Source organism: Temnothorax curvispinosus, unplaced genomic scaffold (assembly GCF_003070985.1).
Source record: "Temnothorax curvispinosus isolate PA1 unplaced genomic scaffold, ASM307098v1 QBEX01015130.1, whole genome shotgun sequence".
NCBI lineage: Eukaryota > Metazoa > Arthropoda > Insecta > Hymenoptera > Formicidae > Temnothorax > Temnothorax curvispinosus.
This window is the reverse complement of record NW_020224910.1, coordinates 67,037-88,976: the sequence shown is the minus strand read 5'-3', so window position 1 is coordinate 88,976 and position 21,940 is coordinate 67,037. Positions and strand designations below refer to the sequence as shown.

The following is a 21,940-nucleotide window of genomic DNA, read 5'->3' as shown; positions in this document are numbered from 1 at the left end:
TTTCCAATAAAATGCATTTTGAGAAGGTTTTAAAAAGTTTTGATTTGATTCGATTTAAAAAGTTCTTTATTTCTAAGATTAAGCTATGCAAAACTGGACAATAATTTTTATTTTATTTTATATATTTTTTAAATATATGGAAAGTAGAAAATATCATTTTTGTTTTTATTAAGTACATTTTTATAGCACTATAATTATAAAATTTAATCATTCAGAAGACTGTTATTTTTTGTTATCGATTTACATACCGTTAGTGATATAACAAGAAATATCAATAATTAGGGTTAATGTGTCTTTTATTTTTTGTAGTTGTACTCTTTATAACTATAATTGTGTAGGGATACGTAATAAGCGTTCCGATATATTGTGATTTATTTTATTAAGCAATCAATATTTTTGTATGTTTCATGATTATTAAAAGAAATATGATAATTTGTATTCGTCATATAATATAAACGTTTTAAACATTTAATTACATCTCACATCTTTTATTGCTTAATACCTCAATGCGGGAAAAAAATAATACAACAAATTTAGGTACAAGACATAATTCGAATATAATTTTAAGTTATTTAAATTGCTTCTTCAATTTTATTTTGTACTTTATCTAATTCTTTATTTAATATCACATAACAAGGCTACACCTCTAAGTGTCCAATGCCGGGGATTGTAATCCGTTTCAAAATCAATAGAACCTACATATTTCGCGTCTGTTCTTTGAGGTTTTCTATATATAGGGCACTCATATAATTTTGGATCTTTACCGGCGGTTGTGTTAATTGCGAAAATATAAATAACCGGCATTTGTTCATAAAGAACTTTCGGCCTACTCTCGACAAGTTTACCGGCTTTTCGATCAAGTGATGCACCTTCCAGAAACAAACCGTGGACGTAAACTCCTTCCTGAGGCTGACTTTTAATGTCTTCTTTATTGTAGCGTGTAATTACGTTTTGCAAAACTACAGAATCTAAAGCCCAACCCTTATGCGCTCTGGTCACTTCCTAAAATTCATGTATAAGCATTAAAAGACAAAGTTAGTTATTGTAACGTGGTTAAACTTTTGCAAATTTTATATTTTCTAGAACTCGACATATTATATCTAATATAAAATATTATATACGTTTTATATTTAGCAGTAGGCAAATAAATCTAATTTTGTTAAAAAATATTGTAAGTCTATAAGTGTAAGTCTGAAAGTCTATGAGTCATTATGTGTTGTATATTTACAGTCAATTCTGTCGAGAACAGATTCTGCAAAGTATGTTACAAATTTTGTCGGCAGAAGGCCGATAAAACAACAAAAACTACAAATTTGATACAGAATCTGGTACGATACTTTTGATAGAAGGCTAGCAGAAAAATTTTAAATTATAAATAAAATTATAAAAATTATAAATATATAGAAAAGTTTATCAACAAAATATGATGATAGATTAACGGCAGAAATCAAGTAGACTTTAACATACACTACACTATAGCTACACAGGTTAATGTAGATTGGTGTTCAGAAATAAAAAGCAGAGGCTGCGTTCAATTCTGCAACCAATCTTCTGTCTTGTTATATCAAAAGGTTTTGCTAACAAAACACGAGCTCAATGTGGACACAGTTGATACTAATTTGCTAGCAATTTCTGACGAATACTGCTAGTAGTTTGCTTACTGGAAAATATATAACTACAAAACTTCTGACTTAGAATTTACTGACTTTACTTGTAACTATATTTGTTTTCTCTTGAACTCTTATTAATTATTAAATTAAATATCTATTAGATAACATATTAAATATATTCTATGTAGATATCTCTCGTTAATAATATTAATTGATTTATTTATTTCTATATTAACTGCACAATTCTTTAACGCTTACCTGCCTCATTGCCGTTAAGAATCCTTGTGGATTAAAAAATCCAGTCATCCAAAATACTCTTGGACGGCCATGAATGCACCATTGTCTGAACTGATGATCTCTCTCTAAAAGTTCCGTATACCAGAAACCTAAGGTTGCCGATTCCCAAGATATTTTCAACCACTTGTCCGGTATGCGTGCATCATACATCGCATCCAATGATTTCCGCAAACCTTGACTCATTATTATAGTACCTTCGATAGCTAGCTTCAAATCTGTTAAAGTACTTTGTACTTCCTTGATGACTCGCGAAATTCTACAAAAAAAATCGTCGTTAACGAAGATTAAAAAGAGAATTAATTTTTTTTATTACTGGTATTTTATAGGCATCATATTTAAACTCATTTTATGTATAATAGATGAGAAGGAATACTTACCGATCTATTTCTTGTCTTAGAAAAATGTTCATCGGCAACAATGGACCCATTCTTTGAAGTGCTTCTTTCACTTCAAAAGAATTGTACTGCTTGGGTAATTTAGATAGCATATCGTTGGCTAATTTATACACGACGTTCTCTCGAGTTTCACCTCCCTGTGCACCACCCTCTTTTGGCTGTACATTAAGAATTGTATCGAGTATTCCTTTCGCTGTATTGATTTGATAGGTAATGTCGGCGTTAGGATGTAGCCCGAAGACTTCCGGTGTGTCGGTAGCAGGTAAACTATCGATGTAATCCAGATATCCCTGAAGATTTCTCGTCTGGGGCACTCTATATCCCCGATAAAATTCAAAGCCGGGTCGTAACAATACGTCACAAAACCAGACATGCGTGAAAGTAGTTAATAAACGCTTGTCAAAATCATCCGTAACTCTACCGCCATATTGAACCTAAGCGTAAACATATTATAAATAAATGTAAAAAATATGAATGAAATATAAAAAGTATGTCACTTTACTTATTTAATGAAAATTAAAAAAATAGATTTAAACCTCTCCAAGCATATAACATATTGTCGGCCAAGAAACACCCTTTTTAGGATCCATATCATCCAAGTGATTCTGTATGAATTGAACCGATGCTGCAAAATCTGCTTGATTAAATTCGTAAGGTATATTCCAACCGAGCGGTCCAAATTTTCTTCTCTCTTGTACTACAGTGTGTAAAAATGCAACAGCATATAACAAAGGTGGCCACTGCGATTGAGTACTGTAATCCAATGCATCCTGAGTTACCGCTTGATACGTTCTCTTTAAACTAGCTCTTATGCCTTGAGGTGGTTCATTCGTGAATTTGATTGCTATCTGAAATATATTACTTCCTGTATTTGCTATATTTCTTCAAATTTGTTTCGCAAATTTGTTCTTTTTCCATTTTTAATACGACAGTCGATGTTTACGTGGGTTAAGAATTAAATACGTTAAAAATTATGAAATATAAATTCAACCTGTAGTAAACCGATGGGAAATTGAGGGTGTACTTCAGTTGTCATCCATAATCTGAACACTTCATGAACAGTTTCTGTTTCAACCAGAGCATCCATTATTTCCGTACAGAAAGGCAAAGATAAATGAATATTTTGTAACAGCACCCAGCCGCCTGTACTCATAGCTTCGCTAATCATTCTTCGAGCATGAAGCTCTTGGCCTTGCCCCATAGATACTGAATTTAATGCTATAATATTTAAAATATTGTTACGACATACATTTCATTATTGTGAAAAAAATTAAGTTTCCTTTAACTGTGTAAAGAAAATTACTAAAAATGCTGACTTACGAATCGTTTTTTGTTTAGCTAGCACTGTAATTTGAGGACTTGGATCAGATCCTATAGATAATAAGCATATCAGTGGCGTCCTAGTTTCAGACTCCAACCACGTTGCTTCTAAATCTAATATTTTGGCCTCCCCGTATTCTTTACCCAACGATTCAGTGATATACTTTCTCGCCTGGGACAAAGTTCTGTCGGGACTCCACGATCTGATGAGCAATAATTTCCGGAATACATCAAGACTTTTTTGATAGCCGCAAGGCAAATCTTCCTCCTCCGGCTTCTCTTTTTCGTACCATACTCTCCATTCCTTCTCACTGAATTCAATTTTTGTCAGTATATCCGAGAATACTTTCAGTTTACTTATCTCGACTAAATTTAGCCACGTTATATCGAGTATCCATCTGAACGGTTTTGGTGTTACTGCATTAAGATCCAAGGATGCCCCACCTTTTATGAAGGCATTGAATTCTGCATGGGAAATGGCGTTTCTATGACAATCTATCTTCATACCTAGCATCAATGTAAATAAAGATTTATGCCTTTCGTAGAGACTTCTCAGAGTAAACGCCCAAACTTCATACGTGAGATGGCGTAGGATAATGTTTATTCGCTCCGAAGTTACTGGACTCTTCGTAGATTTCGTAATTGAATTATCAAAGATTGTCAAGAATTGTCTCAATGAATTTTGATACATTACATTGACATTGCTCATTTCGACTATCAAGAAATATAAAATAGATCCTCTTGACGCAACCGCGCGGAACTCTTCGCGCGCCAAGGTGATTTTTTTCTCAGTAAGAGCGGACACTTGCAGTTTTTCATTCACCGATTCGGCCGTAGTTTTAGTTTCTCGAAGAACAGTTATTAACGCCTCGTCGTCCACCAAAGAACCTTCCGAAGATGTAAGTCTGTGTAATAGCGTACTTTCAAGTTCCTTCATGGAACGTTGATTGGTCATGACTGATTCGAATAGAGCGACTCTTTCCGCTTCTAAATCGGCCTTCTCCATAAGTATTACTCGACCTAACAACTGATCTTCTAAACCCAGCATTGTCACGGTAAAGTCAATAATCGATGTCTTCGCGGATATTTCTGGGCTGTATGCTGGATTTGGTAGTTTGGTGGTGATATATAACATAAATCCTGGCATTACATCGCATTCTTTATCCCCAACGATGACCTTCTCAATAGATCCTGATTTAATGAAGTTCTTTTCAAGTACATTATCGAGTACTGGATCGAGTTCTTCTGCAACGTCTTCGATCAGCAGTGGTCTACCCAACGAAAGACTGTCTTCAAGATGAGTTCGGAAATACTTATGATTTAGTGAAGTAATTTGCAACTCGTTTGTGCTCTCCTTATTCTTGATCCACATCTTTCCTTGATTCTGAGGATCCACAAGAAGCGGATAAGACGAAGATTTCGTGACAATAAGTGCATTTTGGACGGACAATTCGTCGTTCGGCAATCCTTGAAGAGTCCATTCCGACGTTGTTGCTGTGTCGACGAGCATATTCGTTATATTCAAATTCTTAGTGAAAGGTATAGATTTGGTGGTCAGTATATTCATCCATGCAGTCACCAAGCTGGCACGATACTGTTGATTATAAGGTCCACAATACGACAAAAATCCAGTTGCCAACAAAACATCTCCGACCAATCGTCCCAGTTGAATTTTAAATTCTCCACTTTGCTCGGTCCAACGAATCTTTTCGCCACCTAATCCATTTATCAAAGCAGTCGCAGCTGTCATTTTTCTCAGGCACACGTTTGCCGCTTCCGTCAACCTTTGCTTCTCCGCTACCGCGGTATCGTATTGCTCTTTGACTGTCTGCAAAGCCATTTCTCTCTCGGACAATTCCCGCTCAGCGCTTGCCAGATCCTCCATTGCGAGCTTCAATCGTGCTTCTTGCAATGCTAAGTTAGCTTTTAAAGGAAGAACTTCTTTGTTGACAGAATGGAAGAATGCCATAGCCTTGGTCCACGATAACAAACCAGCAACGTCGCCGCATACACGCCTGGCTGTTTCCATGTTATAATCTTCCATTTTGAAGTACGGTTGCAGTAGCTCAACCATCTCGTTATTGATTATGTCTTTTGGATAATTTTGCAGTTGTAATAAAAACGTCGTACTGGCCATGAGTTTCAAGGATTCTGCCCACGAAGGTTTAGGGCACGGCGCAGCCGTGTCAGGTACAACGGATCCGATTTTACGTTGGAACAAGATCAGTACGCAATCCATAATTCTCATTATAAGATGAGGTGGTCTACCTAACTTTCTCACTGTTGCTATGTGAGCAGGTTTGATGGTGTTCAGAGCAGCTTCCGCCTCTTCTAACGCTGGTTTCGCTGCTTCTAGCTTTTGTTCGGCCAGCGCTTTTTCATCAGCTATATAAGCTACCAATTGCTCCGCTTTTTCCTTCACTCTTTGCACTTGATTCTTAAAAGCTTCAGCTTGCATAGCTCTCTCTGTTACTTCTAAAAGCACCGTCTCGGCTTTCTCAGAAGCTTGTACTAGTTCCTGTTCCATTACGGCTAAATCTCTCTTTAGAATCTCAACTGATATTGATGCTTCTTCGAGTTTCGCTAAACCTGTATCCATTCTTTTAGCTCCTTCACCAAGTTCATGTTGCTTAGATCGATAGATGTTTTTGTATCCACCGATGAAATTTAAATAAGACTTTGGAGTCACGTGAGTGGCGCGTCGAAATCTTTGGAAATATTCGACCGACGTTTCCGAAACGATGTCTTGTATAGATCCTAATGCATTCACTAGTTCAGCTTTTACGTCGCTAGTGCAAGCGATTTCAAAATCATGAAGAAAATGATGGGCAACCAAAACCAGAGCATCTTTAGGCCAAGGTTGGAACCAGTCTATAGTGCAACCTGAAATGAGTGCCGGGAAACGCTGGGCGCGATTCCGGAATTTTTCACCCACGGGAGAGAAGCAGAAAACGACATGTAAATTTTGACAAGTTCTTTGCAAAAAGAAATCCATCACCAGTTCATTATTAAGAGTTCTTTTAGGATTTTCCCGTCTCAAAATAGGTGTTAACTCTGAGATAATTTCCGCTTGCTCGTCACGAGTAAATAAGTTGCTGATAACTCCAGAACTCAGGATATTGTTTAGATATTCGAGGAAGCCCTCCTCTTTGATGTCGAGATCGGTAAAAATAAACGTTGTGCCTTTGCCCTGAGCGCCGCAAGTGCGATATAGAAATCTTAGGTCTTCCAAGAAATTGGCTACGTTGTAAGACCTAGTCAAGGTGATTTGAAACGTTTTGTATCCAGCAATAAAAGAGGATAACTTTGTAAGACTCTGTTTGCCAGAACCGCCGACACCTACTAGCATCACATTGCCTTTCGGATGTCTAATGACTCGAGATATTTTCACCAAGTGCAGCATAGCGTCAGGGAAAAATACTAAATCCATTCCAGCACCTCTCTGCATTTCGTTGAACTGCGCCAGAAACATGTCTAATCTCTCTCTTAACACTTGAGGATCGTAAACAGGTTCGTATACTTTGGGAAGTTCTACGTCTGCGTCTTCACCTTCTTCACCGGTTGGTTCTGGAGCATCTCTGTCATTAAAAACAATCTTGTTAATATTACGGAACGTTTTTTAAATTACAATATGGGTGCTGATAATTTCATTGATCATAGTTACCATTACTACGTACCTCATGAAATCGACGAATGTAGGATCTTGGTCCAGCATGTTTACGTATTTTTCTCCTAAAATATCAGCTACGGTGCTAATTAGTCCTTCATCAAACCAATCTTTGTCGCTTTGTATCGTTAGCCTGTCGCTGAACACTCGTGTACACTCGTGCTTCCAGAGCAGCATCAGTACGCTTTCTTTGTCGATGACTGTCGACAACGTACCGACCATACCTTGCCAAATTCTCGAGAGATCTCGGAGGCTAAATACATAATGAAACTTTGCAGGCGTTGGCAACAGCTTTGCCCGTGTTCTTTCCCACAGTATTCTAGTCAAAGGAATCATTTTCTTAACGAGCTGACGGACTTCTTGCGAGAATCCTCTCTTAATGTTGTAATGGCCTTCACCTAAAACGCTAAAGATTCGATCGATTGACGCGTTGTCAGGTAAGGTACAATTAAAAATACAAAATTGTCTCTTGAGTCTCGAAGGAATATCGTTTCTCCCGCCTCCGGGCTGGCACATGGCTGCTAGGAAAGTTACATCCACAATGGCGGTGAAGTCACCGGGTTTCTCCAGGGAATAAAATCCCTTCATGTCCATAGTCTGTCGGACTATCTCGTTGGTTACCTGATCACCCCATTCATTAATTTGCGGCAAATTTACGTCATCGATAAAGATTAACATCTTTTTACCGCCTGGCGGTCCAAATGTACTTCCTAACCGCTTTTCCACGTAACTCTCAATGGTTTTTTGGAATTGATACGGACTGGTCGCAGAGCTAAAGTTGAAAGAGCGACTCAAAGTTGTATCTGGATTTGATTTTTTCATATATGATTTCATCATGACAGTTTTCGCAGATCCTTGCTCGCCTATTAGCAATACAGCTTTATCCTGACGGCCAATCAAATCGATTAAATGTTGAATCCTTACATTGTCCGGTATAGGCACCAAAACATTACTGTAGTCAGGCGTCGAGTATTCAGGATAGTAATTATTATCATAATTGGTTACCATACTTGTCCACGTATCCCATATACCTTTATCGGTGACGAAAAAATCAAATACTGTAGCGTCCAAATACCTGTCGGAAGTTGGAAGGTCCAAGGTATCGAAGTTTTCTCGAAGGTACTTGTCGTACTTTTGTCTGTCGGCAGTCTCTAGCAATGCTCCTATGCCCCACACCAACGCGAACACGTAGAGACGTGTTAGATATTCCGCCGTTATGGGAATGGGTTTGTCTTTTTCCATATCTTCATCTTCGGTTTCTTCCAATGATATTTCGGGAGGTATCAGACCTTCCAGCAGGCAAAGCATTTGTCTTACTATGTTACATTGTAAGACATCGATAGCGAGTACCAACGTTTGAGTGCTCCATGAATATATCTAATAAATGAAAAATTTAATTATATTTTATATATGTATTTCAATATCGTATTTTTATGTCAAAATTAATAATATGGTATTTTTTACCTGAATTTAAAATATTTATTTTAATGTATGCTTATAATTAAAAATAAAAATTGATCTAATCTTCCTCATATTTACAATTTCTGTTTAATAATAGTGAACAATGCGATATTGTTTTTTATTAATTAAGGAAAGAATTAATTTTATAATAGGGGGAGTCCGGGAGACTTGACCATAGAGGAGAGTTGAACCACTTCAAATATCTCGTTCAAATTTTGAACAAAGAGCTCAATCCGAGCACGTGACAATATGACGCTTGGTAGTGCGTTTCGACTGTGATTGAGACAAACGTGTTTTAACGTGCTCGGATTGAGCTCTTTGTTCAAAATTTGAACGAGATATTTGAAGTGGTTCAACTCTCCTCTATGGTCAAGTCTCCCGGACTCCCCCTATATAACATTAAATTAAAATAAAAATATATGATATTGAAAATAAATTCTCAGAAGATATAGAATTGTTTGCTATCAATAATTTACCTGTGCGAAAGAATCTGTAAATAATTGCTCGAGAACTTCTTGCTGCAATGACGATCGTGATTTCACCCAAGCGGTAACAACTGGATTCCAGTCTAATCCTGAGGAGCTCATGTATACCATTCCGTTTCGCGAAACAGTCGCAGGACTTGCATTATCAATATTGTGCGGCTCGAAAATAATTTTACACGTTGGCGCCATTGACAATCTATCGCCATTAGCCAGAGTCAAAGTTTTATTATCATCCAATACAGAATTTAAATTTTCTATCCAAATGCTGTCAACGGGACCATCGAGCACTAGCCATACGTGTTCGCCTTTCTTTAACTTCAACGTTTTACGCCATAAAGCTGAGAAAATTCCATCTGTCCAATCATTTGTGGCAACATCTAACCGGCCGAACATTTGAGCGGCTGTTATACTTTTAGGATTCATTCTCATTTCCCTGTCAAATTAAATTACGCTACTTGAATATATATATTCATAAATTCGGTAAAAATTATCATTGCATCTTATACAAATTGTTTATTAATTGATTGACAAGAAAAGTTGCAATAAATCCAAAATATTTTATGCAATATATAAATAAATGTTACATTTATACATATTATATATATTACTTATATATATTATATTACATATTATATTACCTATGTGAATCGCCACATTGCGTCAACGCTTTCATCAAAATATGTATACAAGTAGTTTTGCCAGCGCCGGTCGGACCTAGCGTCATGATGCCATGCCTCACTCTTTGCGTTTCATATAGCTGTATTAATTTAAGCACCCACGGCGAATGATAAACCAGTCCAGCCTGCTCCACTTGTTCATTAATAGCTGCTTCCAATTCAGGATACGATGTTTTCTCTAGGACTTGGTTGGGAAACAAATCAGCTACGAGAGATATAAAGAGTGGTTCGTCCTCATCTACAGAAAAGTACGTCACATGTTTCAGCATATCTGTGTAGCTAACCAGTTTGTGCGTTTTTCAAAATTGATTATTTAATTAGTATAAGAACCTATGAGTTTCGACAGATTCATGTCTCTTAGAACGCGCATGACGATCGTGCTTTCCGTGTCCTTGGAATTGACTCTCTTGGACGCTCCTAAGGTCCTTAATACGGACAATATATTTCGCAGGCCGAAATCGTAGTGTACCTAAGACCAATACATTGTAAAATATCACGACAAATTATTCTTCTTTTTAATGTTTCTCTCTCTCTCTCTCATCTAATGTACATAATAATGTTACCTGTTTGGTCAACTGCTCTTCACACAATTTATAAAGAGTATAAAATTTACGAGCAAGAGTAATGTTCTCTAGAAATCCACAACTAGCTAATTTTACACGTATGATAATCTGACGATCAGGCACCATCATAGCTACTGTGCGAAACTGTATCTTCAAGTTCTCCGGCAATTCTTTTCGTCCCGCATACCCAGGATTCTACAATTAGCATTGGAATCTTTTTATATGTGTTAATTGTTTTATTAATTGTAAGTAATTTGTGACGTTATTATAAAAAAATAGATAAGAAAGTCATGCAAGTATTGAAGAATGATGTGCCATAAGAATTATGCGCCATGTCTTTTATATGCATTAATTTTGGCAATTTTTTTTAATTTAGAAAAAACCTGTATATGGATATAACTTCTTTAATTTAGAAAAGTTTGTTACATGATAATATTACCATAGTAATGAATATTCCAAGCTCTGGGCACATATCGACTTGATCCCCATCCGTGAAGACAAACTGCTTCTTCTTTTCCTTTTTTGCTGCAAGCACTACGGCAACTTGCTGCGCGGCAACGGATAGAACTGGCAATTCGATTCTATTGAATTCATCAAAACAACCCCACGAGCCGCTTTGTGCCAATCCTTTGTAGATGCGGCCTAATCCTCGATAATCCATTTGATCGGAGCAATTGAAGACTACGACGTACTTTGCTAAGGTCTTCCCCATGTCTTTTACAGTTTCGGTTTTTCCGGTTCCTGCCGGACCGCAAGGAGACCCTCCCATTGACATTGATAGAGCTTGCGCTAATGTTATGTAACATCTAAAATACAAAAACTAAAATAACGCATACGATGTCGTATGATAAAATAATATTATTTACGATTGCATTTACCTATCGGTTAATGGCGTAATAACCAGTCGCTCAGTACATCCTAAGTATTCATTTTGGTAGGTAAATAGAACATCCGTGATGCATATAGAAGTCTTGTCTAGATCTTCTTTAAAATAAAACCTGCACTGTTTCAACCATTCAAAATCATTCACGGATCGTACATTCAGACGACACTAAATAAACGGAATATGTGATTATTAATTTTTGCATTCTAGTCAGCGATTATTCATGTTTTTGACGTTGTATATGTACAGTAAAAATTTGATTTAGCGACATACCAAAATGTCGAAAATATCACGTTGATGCACATGTATAGTAATCAATGTTTCAAACTTAATCCGTTCTATTTTAGTAAGATCTCTCGTGGTTTGATCGATTAAAGTATTTAAAAGATCAAGGAATTTATTGTTCGTTTCGATCATAATTTTTTTATCGGCGCGAGCTTGAGCCAAGGCCAATTCGCCATCTCGCGTCCAAATCATTTGAATGCCTAACAAACCTATTTGAGCAGGCATTTTGTCGAGAAAAGTCAAAAAATTGAAATTTGCGTCATTGATCGTGGTGTAGCATTGTCGGATGATAGAATGCAAAGAGAGTTGCGATGTTTGTAATAATTGCATCAACCACGTTTCCACGGAACCCTCTGCTCTTACTGCTCTCTCCAGCTTCATAGAAAATTGTAAACAAATTTATATAGTTTCATATTTCTAAAACTTATATTTACATTAAACAAATATATTACACAAATTTGAGAAAAATTAAAAATTACTGTACTATAATGCCAAATTAAAAATATAAAAAATTTTCCACTTAGCGAATATTATTTGCTAAATATGTTGTTTTTAAAATAAATTTCAATAATCTTCTTAGATTTAGGGTCTAATATACTTTTAAAGTTTTTATATTTAGGAATTTGAACATTTATATATGCAATATATAAAAACGGCTAGATGAAATAATAATGTACAAGTATTGTATGATTATTATTTTGATTAAATACATATATTCACCTGTATAGTTTCACCTTCTGATGAAACGATGGCTGTCATTTTATTGTATTCGATATCATGAAATTTCACGTAGCGTGTGTTATCGAAAATAGAGAGTAAGTGATTTTGTATGGTATGAGAATCGGACGCTTGGCCAAGTATTTCCAAAAGTGCGGGATCAGAAACAAAAAAGAACCTCGGAAACATCATGCGCTTCTTCTCCAAATATCTACAACATTAAAAAGAATAATCTTTATATTTATAATAGATATTAATAAAAGATATTTTCAATTTATACATTAAAATTTGCTGTTATTAAACTAAAAGTTGCAATCAAAAGATCTCTTTTAAATTTACTAAGAAGGAAAGACGATTATGTCTATTCGTGGTATACCTACTTACCCACTCAGAGATTTTTGACATAGCTCCAATTGCTCCTGCAAGTGTGGCAGAAGCTGTTTCAACAAGTCATCGCCCACGCAACAAGGTACAACTCCTGGTGTTTCGTGAGCACGTTGCATGATCTTCTGCCAACTTTTGTCGATCTTGCTGAATCTTTTAGCCTCCTTTGGCAGTTGTTTCGCAATATCGCCGCCCACAAACACCGCCTCGAGATAGACCCACATGTTTTGCACGAGCAACCATCTCTCGAGGATCTCGTTCGTATTAGATAAATCAGTAAGCCACTGTTGTATTTGTTTTCTGAAAGGCGCATTGTAGCGATTTGACATGAGTGAGCCGAGAACCATCAAGCTGTCTTCCAACTGACTGATAGTTTCCGCTGTTGTATCTCCTCTGAGCAACAATTCTCCCCTGTTGTTAAACGTCATGAAAGTCAACTCGTGAGATGACCATTCGTTTACCACTGTCCTTAATTTAGCTTCGATATCTTTCTCCTTCATAGCCGATATACAAATGTCTTCGATGTCCTCTTTGTTTTTCAGAAGCGGTGCTTCAAGGATGTTTTTAAGACAGAAACCCTCGCTCTCAAGATCGAACGAATATCCCGTGACTTCTACGATTCTCTGCCAGTGGCGCGGTTTCATTGCCTTGTTGGCCATCAGCTCGAGAAGAGGACACATATCGTTAAAGTCGTCGATTGTCTTCTTAAGTGCAAAGAACGCCGGCCATTCCTTCAACCCTTTTGGCAATTTGCGACAGCGATTTTGAAACTCCATTAGCTCATTGTTTATTTCTTCGATATTAACCTAAATAATTATAACAATCAGTGTTTTTATGTATATGATAAAGAAGCCTAGGTCACAAAGATTTTTTAAACTTTGTCATTAATAAATTAATAATGGATTAATAAATTAAAATTGATAAATAATATTATTTAACTTATACATTAAAAGAAAAATCTGTAGAATGTGTATATTATAAAGGTTCCATGTATATGAAAAACAGTGATAACACGATTTCTTACCTCGCCCCATGGAATATCATAATAGCTGCTGACTCTGTCGATGACGTCGTTGTAAAGTTTATACAACTTCTGCAATAAATTCAATTCCTTTCTGATTTGCGACAGCTCTGGGTAATCTGTGATAGGCAAACCGAAAAGCTCCTCGCCGCTTTGGTAGGTCTGCAACTTGCGCCACATTCCGTCAAATCTATTCTGAAACAGTATTTGCCTGTCCGAAGCGTCACGGGGACTCAAGCCTGGCTGCATCGGTCCGGATGATCTGTATTCTTCGCAGTACATTTCGTTATCGGCACGGAATTTCTCGAGATTGTTCCTTAGATCGTTCTCGAATTGCGGTTGCAAATTCAGTAGCAACACGTGATTCTCTTGCGCTCGTGCCAACAGATTCTGCCAGGTGTCTCGCAAATTATCAACCTGCTCCAAGCATTCCTGGTCCACAGGCACCTCGTATCTCGTGACTATGTTGAAAGCCTCTTCGATAGGATCAATCTTGAGCTCCATGTCGACCTCCTGCTCGCGAATTTTCTTCAGAGTGTCCATAATGAGACGTACGTCATCCAGATCGCGAATTTGATGGTCTAATTTACGATCCATTTCGTTTATTAGCGCATAAACATATTCCATTTCGCGACGATACTTCTTTTTCATTGCTTGACCAATTTTATGTGTGCAACCTGCAGGAATTGTTAAATGAAATAATCCATTGTTGACGCGCATTGAAAGTAGAAAACAGACAACTCTATTATTGCCTGAAACTTTTGAGGAAATTTTCGTAATTTTTGTACGACTTGACTTATTGTTTTAAATTTAAAAAGAATGTATATATATTTATTATTTTTATACTCTGTATTTCTTACTTCTTGAATTATTTCTGAAGTACTTATTTTTAAATTTGAACACAACACTTTTTTAAACGTATTATTTATATACATAATTTAAAACATATAAATACATAATCGTAAAATTCAAATAGTATTCAAAATAAGTAAGAAATTTAAAGCCAATAAACGAGCAATACGAGAGATGTCAAATTTAAAACCATGTTTAATATATCTCATGAATACACAAGGACCTGAATTGATCGAGGAAGATTCTGTGGAGATTGAAACGTCTCTACGTATTTATGAGATATTAAACTGGTTTTAAATTTGACATCTCTCGTATTGCTCGTTTATTAGTCTGAATTTCTGACTTGTTTTGAAACATATGCCAGCTTGATTCTTTTTGTAATTCAAATAGTATTATATTAGTGGTACCTTTGATTTCCGTATAGACACCATACTTCAGTTTTTCCGTTGATACAGCGATCGATGTGCCGAATATGATCATATCTGGCTCGGTTGCCAGTCGATCTTCGAGTTCGCTGTGTTTGCGGAGAGTAGTTTCAAATTCTGACAAAGAGATTTGTAGTAATTCTCGCATATTGCGCTCGTTTTTCCACAGAAACTTATAAGGCTTCCAACGATCGAGAAATTCTGTCAAATCCTGTAAATCCAACGTAATAACCGATTCTGTCGATAAATGAATGTCATCTAACTGATATTATTATTACTTACTTGCCGCAATTCCATTGTGCAAGTGCTCAACATGCTGAGAAGTTTGATAATTTCCTTATTGTCCATAACCATCGTGTAGAAGTTTCTCTCTTGGACTGGAAATACGGGTCTCTCTTCAGAAAGAATTTTGTAAAGTCTTCGTCTTCTGGTTTTCAAATCTTCTGGTTCTTCCTGCTTCTGCTTTGTGACATTACTCTGCGCCCGCAACACGACATCGGCCAGATTTCGTTTGGATGGATAAGGGAGATTTTTCCACATGCTCTAATAATGATCGTAAAATAACGTAAAAATCACATAATGTGTATTGAACATGTTCGCCAAGTTTAAGAATTTCAATGTAGTCCTTTTACCTTGCTACCTCTGGAATTCCATTGCGCCACTCCTTTCGCGACACCCGTGATAATTTTTCCAACTGATATCAATGCCTCTTGAACGTCATCCAGGCTTGGCTTGACTGTTACTGCCGGAATCATCAGGGTTGCGTGTAATAAAAACACTGGATTCGGAGTTGCTTCTATAAATACAATTAATTTTAAATACAATTGCGAAGAGATTTAGCTCTAAGTATAATAAATAAGTATAATAAATAATTTAAAAAGAAGACGCTAAAGAAACTAAGCTTTCTTCGAATCTTTTGTAATAATTTATATGCGTGTGTTCTATTGAAAATTTGGATATTAATTATTTTAATCTTTGATTAATTATTTTAGTCTAAAAATATAGACAAGCATAATCTTTTGTTAAATAAGAGAATAATGTCTTAACGCGAAAAAACTGTCAAATTAATTTTACAATTTTCGAATATTTTACAAAATTTTGATTTAAATTGTACGATCTAATTTACTTTAAATACAACATAAAAAATGTATTTAAAGAAATTGTTAATTTAATTAATATTAATATTTATATTAAGTAAAAACTTTTTCTGTCATTGAGATAAGAATAACTTAAATCTTTGTCTTGTTTGTTAGCATAAATATTTTGAAAAAGTTCTATTTAAAGAATTACCTGAATCAAGTTCCCGAATAAATCGTTTTCTAATCGCATCTAGAGATACTTTGGTGATCTTTATTAACACGTCCACGACTTTTCTAGAATAATACCGTCTCATCTCGGATACCGCGTTTCGAACCATATCTTGCATGGTTTTGGGTAAAGTACCGGGTGTCGTTAGTAATTGATGAGGGTCATCGAAACAATTCCATACCGCAGACCAATCTTGCTGACCTGTTTGTTCTGTTGCCTTCTCGCCTTCTAACCCTTAATTTTTAATAAGATAAAGATTATATTTTATTGCATTTTAAAAATTTTCTACAAGCTGTAGATGTTTTTATTATTTTTATAATAAATGTTACAGTTAAATTGTCTTTAAGCATTGTTAGCAGGATATTATGATACTTATCAAATAATATATGTATATATAAACGAATATTACAACAAGTAAAGATACACACTTTTTATTTATTACGTATTATTGTAATATATGCATTTATATAGATATGTCAAAAGAAAATAAATAATCCAATTTTCTGCACAAAAGCTCATATTTCAATTGCAAGGTTTTAAAAATTGATATGCATTACCTTCAGTAGTAAGAAAATCAAATTGGTTGGAATTGGTACTTTTGAAACTATCTGTAGCTTTTCTGACAAGCTGCAATACTTCCTCCACCGCTTCCTCGACCATTGTGCTTTTACGATGCAAATCTACTGCTGCCATCCGACATATTTCCTCGTTCTTTTCTACAAATTCCTCTATTGTCCACGGTTGATCGGACTCGGGCAGAGCATGTAAAGTTACTTTCTGCATACTGGTCAATACTTCCAAAATTCTAGTACCACATATCATTAAATTAACTTGCATAATTCCGTAAGCTTCTAAATATGTTTTTTATATAACCACGAAATAATTATTCAGCAATTAATGTACTAATATTAAGATTATCATTGCTAAAAAATTTGTTTTTAGAACAAGACTAGTTAATTTTATTTTAGTAAAACTTCAGATTAAGGGCGACCTCACCGATTTCAAAGACCTTGATATATGTTGTCAAGGACATAATTCTGAGTAACTTTTTCTTATAACTTAATCGTCGCTCGTTGCTTATTAAAAAGTTATTAACAAAAAAAATTTGGAAAATATAGCAGGGCGGGAGAGGGACTCACGCGTGGAAAGTTATATAAACCCATGTGGAACCTTGTTTCTTGTGGAAAGTGTATGCGGGAGGCAGTAGGTTCCGCCCCTTTGCGGGGGGCTCCACTACCATTAAACTAGACACATTGTGTGGGATGGACCTCGCGTCGCCTTGCCAAGTATATGCGTGAGTCCCTCTCCCGCCCTGCTATATTTTTCAAATTTTTTTTGTTAATAATTTTTTAATAAATAAGCAACGAGCGACGATTAAGTTATAAGAAAAAGTTACTCAGAATTATGTTCTTGACAACATATATCAAGGTCATTGAAATCGGTGAGGTCGCCCTTAATCTAAACCTTTTACCTTTATTTTTAACAGTTAATATTTTACGTACCTATTATCATATACGTCGTGAACTCTTGTGATAAGGATATCGAAAGTTTTGATCTGCTCTTTCGTATTCTGACAAAAATCCTTCCAATCTGGCTTGGTCCATGTCAAGGTCGTTAAACCGGGTTCTAATAAAGATGCAACGCAAACTAAATGCGGTAACAATAATGGGCGCACTTCCAATTTTACACGCTTTGCGGTACAAACGAATTCTTCGATCATAAGCTGGAGAGAATCCGTGACCAGAGTAAAATAATCTTTTTTCGCTAATATTGTTAGCGCAACAATTGGAATTTCCAAATTTATTTTTGCTAAACAATCGGCTTCACGAAATAAAAGAACGACTCGGTTTTCCAGGTTGACTTTCACTTTCGCCGATTTCTCGTCGACAATAAGCAGCGGTCTGTTATGTAAAGTTATCTTCTTTATAATTATTATTATTTAATATATAAATATTTGTGATGTATATACGTTTTTTAAAAGTTATCTTAAGAAAGCAAGATTAATTCTTGACTATATTGAACTGACCGTTTTAAACAATCCTCGATGACCCAGGAATTTTGATGCGTCCAAATCTCAGCAATATCGGTTTGATATTGTTTCAAAATAGCAATTGCGTGATTATATCTTTTCACCAAGTCGGCAGTCAATGGTAATGTTTTTAACACAGGATGATTTGACACGGATGCCGTCAATTCATCCAGATGTACTCTAATAAAATTTCAATACCGCTCTTTAAAAAATTGTTTTTAAAACTATATCTCATAATTTATATAATTTTTAATACTTTTTTAATTTGTAGGTAATTACACAAATAACTATATTGCTTACTTTAGAGAATTTGCCCAAGTCAATCGTCCAGCTATAGGTGGCATATGTCTCGGCAACGGAGGATCGTCTCTTTGCCGTTTGAATAGTTTTAAAATTCGATCAATCTCTCTATCGCAGTATTTCACAACAACGTTATATTTTTCCTCCAATTTTGTAAGCGGTATTTTTTCGCTGACCTTATAATATTTCAAATATTTAGAAAAAAAATATTTGTATATACTGAGAAAAATAATTAATTTTAAAATATTCTACGCAAATTAAAAATTTGAATATATTTATCACCTTTTCGAATCGCGTTAAAAATCGTATACCCTGTGGTGTTTCCCATACATCAGCGTAATTTTTTTCAATAATCTCTCCGATGTTCTCTTTCAAGGTATTTGTCTTTGCCATAAAGTCGTCATAATCGATATCGAAGTCGGTGTTTCTTGGATCGAGATAATCGTAAGATTTGCTAGTCGCAATCTTCTTAGCTTCTTCGAAGGTTTTCATGGCTTCATCTAATGCTATACAATTTGACAGATAGTAATTTATTTAATATACAATCAAAATAAATATCTTTTAATTAACATTTTTGCATTGTTTCGATCAAAATTAAAACAAGATGGTGAATTATTTATTTATGATGAATTAATTATTGCATAATAGAAAATTTATTTAATTTTTTAATGTTCTTATTGTTATGGTAGTTTAGAAATTTAAAATGTTTAACACATATATGTATTCTGCATAATAAAATTTAAATATTGAAGTTATTATACTATACCTTCTCCGAGAAGCAATCCTTCCATTCGTCTTTCAAAGAGAGTTTGATAATCTTGTATGAGATCAAACATGGTGAGAATCTTGCGGATTCTAGCACAGAAAGCATCAAATCGGCCAAAAACGTGAGTTTCCGAGAAGGAAAATTCTTGTTCCGTAACTGCTGGTGAACATCGAACTAGTCTGTACGTTTCTCTATAAGCTCTTGAACAAAAATTAATTTTGGTTATTTATTACTTACGTCTCTTTAATTAGAAATTGGTATTAGAATATTCTCAACTGAACTTTTTCTAATTCTTTGAACGTCTTTAACAACATAATTTAATGATTGAAGTTATAACAGAATCAAATTTATTTACTTTTGTAAGATTATTTAAAATGTATAAAATATGATTAGTACTTGTTTAGACGTAAACAGTGTTTCAATCTCGACCGAACGGCTATTCGATCTTGACCCCAAATAATTTCTCGACCTCTTTTCGTGACGTAATCTCGACAGGCAACAATCATTTGATTCGTAATTTTAATCATTAGCGAACTCGTCCTTTCTGAAGTATTATAATACCTCGAGACACTATATATCAATCGGACAGTCTGTAATAGTGATACAAGCGAATCCCGCATTTTCACCTGCAGAAATCAAAATTTAATTGCATGCAAAATCATGTAAGGTTCAAGGATTATACAATGTATCACGTTTTTATCTTACAAGAAAGATTAACTTACAGGATCATCGAGATAAAGACAATGACAACATTTTTCTAATGCTTGGATGAACTTTGCGTTATCTTTCGCTTCATTGTAACAGTAAGTCACTTCATCTTCTGCGTCGACCCAATCTTTAATTAACTTTGAACGCGCGACTTGCAGACATAGAAGTGACATAGTGATTTCATGATCCTGTTATTTTTTTTTGTTTAAAAACAGATTTTATATTTATAAAAAAATCTCTAATAGATTTTTATAATATAATTTGTGCAGAATTAAAATAATTAATATGTGTATTATGCCTTTTAAAATAACTAAGAAATGCAGTATTGTGTAATTTAATCGCAAAATTAAAGATTTATATATATCTATATATACAAGAACGGTAGAAAGCAGAACCTGTAAACGGTTGACTAGTTGACTAAATTGTGCACCCCGCCGTTTCCAATACTCGAGTTCTTGCTGCGGTCCAGAGATATCATTCTCTCTTTTAACTTGTTTACTTTCCGCCATAAAATCCTTGAGCTTTTTTATCCAGAGTTTCACCCTTTCCTCAATTCGTTCCACAGCATTCTCTTTCGCTATAAAAGCTTTTGCTTCTTCAAAATTGTGCACTTCCATCATCATTGGCTCGCCGTCGCTGAATATGCCACCATCGAGCGCTACCTTTTCGCAAACTTTATAAATATTATGTAAATTTAAACAAATGGTCACAATCAGCTTTAAAAAGTAATTACTGTCTTTATAATATTTTTAATCATAATTATTTGTTTTTATAAGTTTTTAACAATTGTAAATGCTATTTTGGTGTGAGTATAAAAATAAAATTTTTTTATTTAATATGAATTTGCAAAAGTACCTTTAAGAGCGCTGCAAAAAGATCTTAAGCCTGGTAACAGGAGACTTTTAATCATCGAACAATCGTCTTCACCTTCCGCACCAGGATGCGCTAACGCATCCATGAACACCTGCTCCACAATTCGCTGAACAGAAGTTATTATTCCTATTTTCATCGTATCTATTACACCCGTGTAAAGGTCTTTTTGAAATCCTTCTTCTGGTAATTGTTTAGACACACTGATTCTATATAGATATATATTTTAAATAAAAAGAAAATTAAATTTTTATGTATTATTCCATTATTACACTGTTAAATTACCTGAACATATAAATACAGATGCCTGTGCAAGGCACTTGCCAGCCATCGGTTAGAAAAAGCTTCTTTTTCGGTGGCTCCTTTGACTCCTTTTGTTCCTTCACCTTTGATGCTGTCGCATTCGGGGCTGATCTAGAAGTTACAGTTTTCGGCTGCACCTTTAATGAAATTCTCGCGATTATCTCTGCCTTTACTTGCCTAACGATCGTCGAAATTTTATACCGTATCAATCGGAGGTTCTGGCTCTTCAACCTCTTGATAGTACCAGACGAGAGTAGATCTCATGTGCGGTACAAACAACTGGTTGATTTCGTCCAACATGTCATCTTCGAAAACATGATCCATGACTTCGTGACGCGATAACTGCGTCGCGTCCATCAAGAGTTGAAAAGCGAATTCCAAACGGGGGTCCATCTCTCCCCGCCTGGCTTTTCTCTCGCATTCTTCCCGTCGTTTCTGTAAGCACAATGTACAAGATATTTCTTCAAATTACAAAAAATTAAAATTTATTATTATTACTTAAAATTATATAATAAATTAATGACACAAAAGAGCTTTTAACAACTATTAATTACGTTTAGTTTCTTATATAAATTTAATCTTTAGATGATTACGAATTTTATACTCAATATGTA

The 21,940-nt window shown here is 35.2% G+C and overlaps 1 protein-coding gene across 1 annotated transcript; it reads right to left on the bottom strand.

The window, feature by feature from the left end:
* Positions 1-487: 487 nt before the first annotated feature.
* Positions 488-21,606, bottom strand: LOC112465349 (dynein heavy chain 5, axonemal-like). The gene is made up of 33 exons (XM_025032861.1): positions 21,528-21,606; positions 21,309-21,463; positions 21,009-21,232; positions 20,549-20,826; positions 20,168-20,341; positions 19,842-20,071; positions 19,446-19,645; positions 18,962-19,185; positions 18,680-18,855; positions 18,377-18,559; positions 17,853-18,251; positions 16,908-17,155; positions 16,333-16,584; positions 15,675-15,838; positions 15,325-15,585; positions 15,025-15,253; positions 13,769-14,442; positions 12,745-13,550; positions 12,364-12,571; positions 11,632-12,018; positions 11,354-11,526; positions 10,915-11,281; positions 10,476-10,670; positions 10,243-10,381; positions 9,874-10,150; positions 9,227-9,668; positions 7,300-8,666; positions 3,623-7,200; positions 3,294-3,520; positions 2,839-3,150; positions 2,285-2,736; positions 1,869-2,163; positions 488-1,002 (listed from the first exon to the last, which is right to left on the bottom strand). Exons 1-33 carry the CDS (start codon positions 21,588-21,590, stop codon positions 616-618), a joined length of 13,746 nt encoding a protein of 4,581 aa, XP_024888629.1. The 5' UTR covers positions 21,591-21,606; the 3' UTR covers positions 488-615.
* Between the last annotated feature and the right edge of the window lie 334 nt (positions 21,607-21,940).

Excerpts from the sequence above, each read along its gene's own strand:
- LOC112465349 (XM_025032861.1), bottom strand. The coding sequence starts at position 21,590 with ATGAGATCTACTCTCGTCTGGTACTATCAAGAGGTTGAAGAGCCAGAA. Across the intron at positions 10,671-10,914 it reads TTGGAATATTCATTACTATG|AATCCTGGGTATGCGGGACG; the intron begins GTAATATTATCA and ends TGCTAATTGTAG. Across the intron at positions 8,667-9,226 it reads TTACAGATTCTTTCGCACAG|ATATATTCATGGAGCACTCA; the intron begins GTAAATTATTGA and ends TTCATTTATTAG.